General features: G+C 58.5%; 1 protein-coding gene across 1 annotated transcript; it reads left to right on the forward strand.

Annotated features, from left to right (window-relative positions):
• Window positions 1–99: 99 nt before the first annotated feature.
• On the forward strand, window positions 100–2,719 carry LINGO4 (leucine rich repeat and Ig domain containing 4). Its single transcript, XM_010857479.1, has one exon. The coding sequence runs from the start codon at window positions 480–482 to the stop codon at window positions 2,427–2,429; it is 1,950 nt and encodes a 649-aa protein (XP_010855781.1). The 5' UTR covers window positions 100–479; the 3' UTR covers window positions 2,430–2,719.
• Window positions 2,720–3,346: the final 627 nt, after the last annotated feature.

Raw genomic sequence — 3,346 nt, forward strand, 5'->3', positions numbered from 1 at the left:
ATTGGCTGTCATCCATAAGGCGTTCTGGGGAGATTGCCTTGTGTTAGTCTGGGGCCTCGGGCCCTGGGCCAGGCTGGAGGAAGGCAGAGAGGCCGTGAGTGGAGCCTGGGGGGCCAAATTGATGCCCACATGCTTCCCAGGCTTGGATGACTTAAGTCAAGGTGAGGCCTCTCTCAGATCAGGATCCAGGGATATGACCCCCGTAAGCCTAAGACAAAGCTGTGGCAGATAAATGAGAGAAGGGTGGGCAGAGAGGGTCAGGGCAGAGACTAGGAGAGCAGCTCTCAGAAGAAGGGACCTGGTATTTCTGGATCTCTGAGATAGAGGGAAACTCAAAAGTTACTTCCCTGCTGCTTCCTGTCATGTTTCCATAAAACCTTCCCCACTGGACTAGGGTTCCATGAGCTAGTAAGCACTCAGCCTGTTACCCAGGGGTGGTGGAGGGGAGCAGAGAATCCCCAAAGAGGAGGCTCCAGGGGATGTACGCCAGACTCTCTCCTGTGTCTGCACACTACCCGGCCACGCTGAGACAGGTAGCTCAATCCCTCTCCTCTACAGAGGCTCAGGGAAATTCATGGTACCCATCATCTGAGCCACTTTCCAAAAAGGGCCATGTCATCCTCTGTTCCAGGAACAAAGAGGGCATGGCTGTGGCCACAGCTCCAAAGCAAGCCTGGCCCCCATGGCCCCCCGTCTTTTTCCTGCTTCTCCTGCCGGCGTTGGGGAGCAGCGGCAACTGCCCTGCTGTGTGTGACTGCACCTCCCAACCCCAGGCAGTGCTTTGCGCCCACCGGCGACTGGAGGCTGTCCCAGGGGGACTCCCACTAGACACTGAGCTCCTGGACCTGAGTGGGAACCGCCTGTGGGGGCTTCAGCAGGGAATGCTCTCCCGCCTGGGCCAGCTCCGGGAACTGGACCTGAGCTACAACCAGCTGTCCACCCTGGAACCAGGGGCCTTCCACGGCCTGCGCAGCCTGCTCACCCTGAGGCTGCAGGGCAACCGGCTGCGAATCATGGGGCCCGGGGTCTTTGCGGGCCTGTCTGCCCTCACACTGCTGGACCTTCGCCTCAACCAGATCGTCCTCTTCCTTGACGGTGCTTTCAGGGAGTTAGGCAGCCTCCAGCAGCTGGAGGTTGGGGACAACCACCTGGTGTTTGTGGCTCCGGGAGCCTTTGCCGGGCTGGCCAAACTGAGCACCCTCACCCTGGAGCGCTGCAACCTCAGCACCGTGCCTGGCCCGGCCCTGGCCCGCCTCCCAGCACTGGGGGCCCTGAAGCTCCAAGAACTGGACATCGGGAGGCTGCCAGCGGGGGCGCTACGGGGGCTGGGGCAGCTAAGGGAGCTGGAGATCCACCACTGGCCAGCTCTGGAGGCTCTGGAGCCAGGGAGCCTGGGCGGGCTCAATCTCAGCAGCCTGGCCATCACCCACTGCAACCTGAGCTCGGTGCCCTTCCAAGCACTGCACCACCTGAGCTTCCTCAGGGCCTTGGATCTTTCTCGGAACCCCATCTCGGCCATCCCAGCCCGCAGGCTCAGTTCCCTGGTGCGGCTCCAGGAGCTCCGACTGTCGGGTGCCTGCCTCACCTCCATCGCGGCCCACGCCTTCCATGGCTTGACGGCCTTCCACCTCCTAGATGTGGCAGACAACGCCCTTCAGACACTGGAGGAAACAGCCTTCCCTTCTCCAGACAAACTGGTCACCCTGAGGCTGTCAGGTAACCCCCTGACCTGCGACTGCCGCCTCCTCTGGCTGCTCCGCCTCCGCCGCCGCCTGGACTTTGGCTCTACCCCACCTGCCTGTGCTGGCCCCCAGCACGTCCAGGGGAAGAGCCTGAGGGAGTTTGCAGACATCCTACCTCCAGGGCACTTCACCTGCCGACCAGCCCTGATCCGAAAATCCGGGCCGCGCTGGGTCATGGCCGAGGAAGGGGGGCACGCCGTTTTCTCCTGCTCTGGAGATGGGGACCCAGCCCCCACTGTCTCCTGGATGAGGCCTCAGGGGGTTCGGCTGGGGAGGGCTGGGAGAGTGAGGGTCCTTCAGGATGGGACGCTGGAGATCCGCTCTGTGCAACTCCGGGACAGAGGGGCCTATGTCTGTGTGGTCAGCAACGTGGCGGGGAATGACTCCCTGAGGACCTGGCTGGAAGTGATCCAAGTTGAACCACCGAATGGCACTCTCTCTGACCCCAACAGCACCTCCCCAGGGATCCCAGGGCCTTTCTTCTTGGACAGCAGAGGTATAGCTATGGTGCTGGCGGTTGGCTTCCTCCCCTTCCTCACCTCGGTGACCCTCTGTTTTGGCCTCATCGCCCTCTGGAGCAAAGGCAAAGGCCGGGTCAAACATCACGTGACCTTCGACTTTGTGGCACCTCGGACCTCTGGGGATAAGAACTCTGGGGGTAACCGGGTCACTGCCAAGCTCTTCTGACCTTTCCTTCCACAGCGGGGCCTCATCTAGGCCAGCTTCAGATACCACAGTGGGAGAGAACCAAGGCTGCTTGGACTGGACATTCATCCCAAACAGCCCAGATCTTCCCCACCTTCTGCCCACACCACGCCAGCAGCAGATGCCGCCTCCTCATAGCCTGCCTCCTCAAGTTTTTGCAGTTTAAGGATAGCATTGTCATCTCTTCCCTGAGAGTCCCAGGAAACGGAAGGTGTAGATCCGTTTCCAGCCCGGCCCTCCCTGCACACCACATACAAAGCAGGAACTATAACCCTCCAGTCTGCTAGTCTAAACTCCAGACTTCCTTCACACACACTTACACATACCCTGAATCAGATCAGTTCAGTTCAGTCGCTCAGTCATGTCGGACTCTTTGCGACCCCATGAATCGCAGCACTCCAGGCCTCCCTGTCCGTCACCAACTCCCGGAGTTCACTCAAACTCACATCCATCGAGTCGGTGATACCAGCCAGCCATCTCATCCTCTGTCATCCCCTTTTCCTCCTGCCCTCAATCCCTCCCAGCATCAGAGTCTTTTCCAATGAGTCAACTCTTCGCATGAGGTGGCCAAAGTACTGGAGTTTCAGCTTTAGCATCATTCCTTCCAAAGAACACCCAGGGCTGATCTCCTTCAGAATGGACTGGTTGGATCTCCTTGCAGTCCAAGGGACTCTCAAGAGTCTTCTCCAACACCACAGTTCAAAAGCATCAATTCTTCGGCACTTAGCTTTCTTCACAGTCCAACTCACATCCATACATGACCACTGGAAAAACCATAGCCTTGACTAGACGGACCTTTGTTGGCAAAGTAATGTCTCTGCTTTTCAATATGCTATCTAGATTGGTCATAACTTTTCTTCCAAAGAGTAAGCGTCTTTTAATTTCATGGCTGCAGTCAC

This window comes from Bison bison, unplaced genomic scaffold (assembly GCF_000754665.1).
Source record: "Bison bison bison isolate TAMUID 2011002044 unplaced genomic scaffold, Bison_UMD1.0 scf7180017864381, whole genome shotgun sequence".
Lineage (NCBI taxonomy): Eukaryota > Metazoa > Chordata > Mammalia > Artiodactyla > Bovidae > Bison > Bison bison.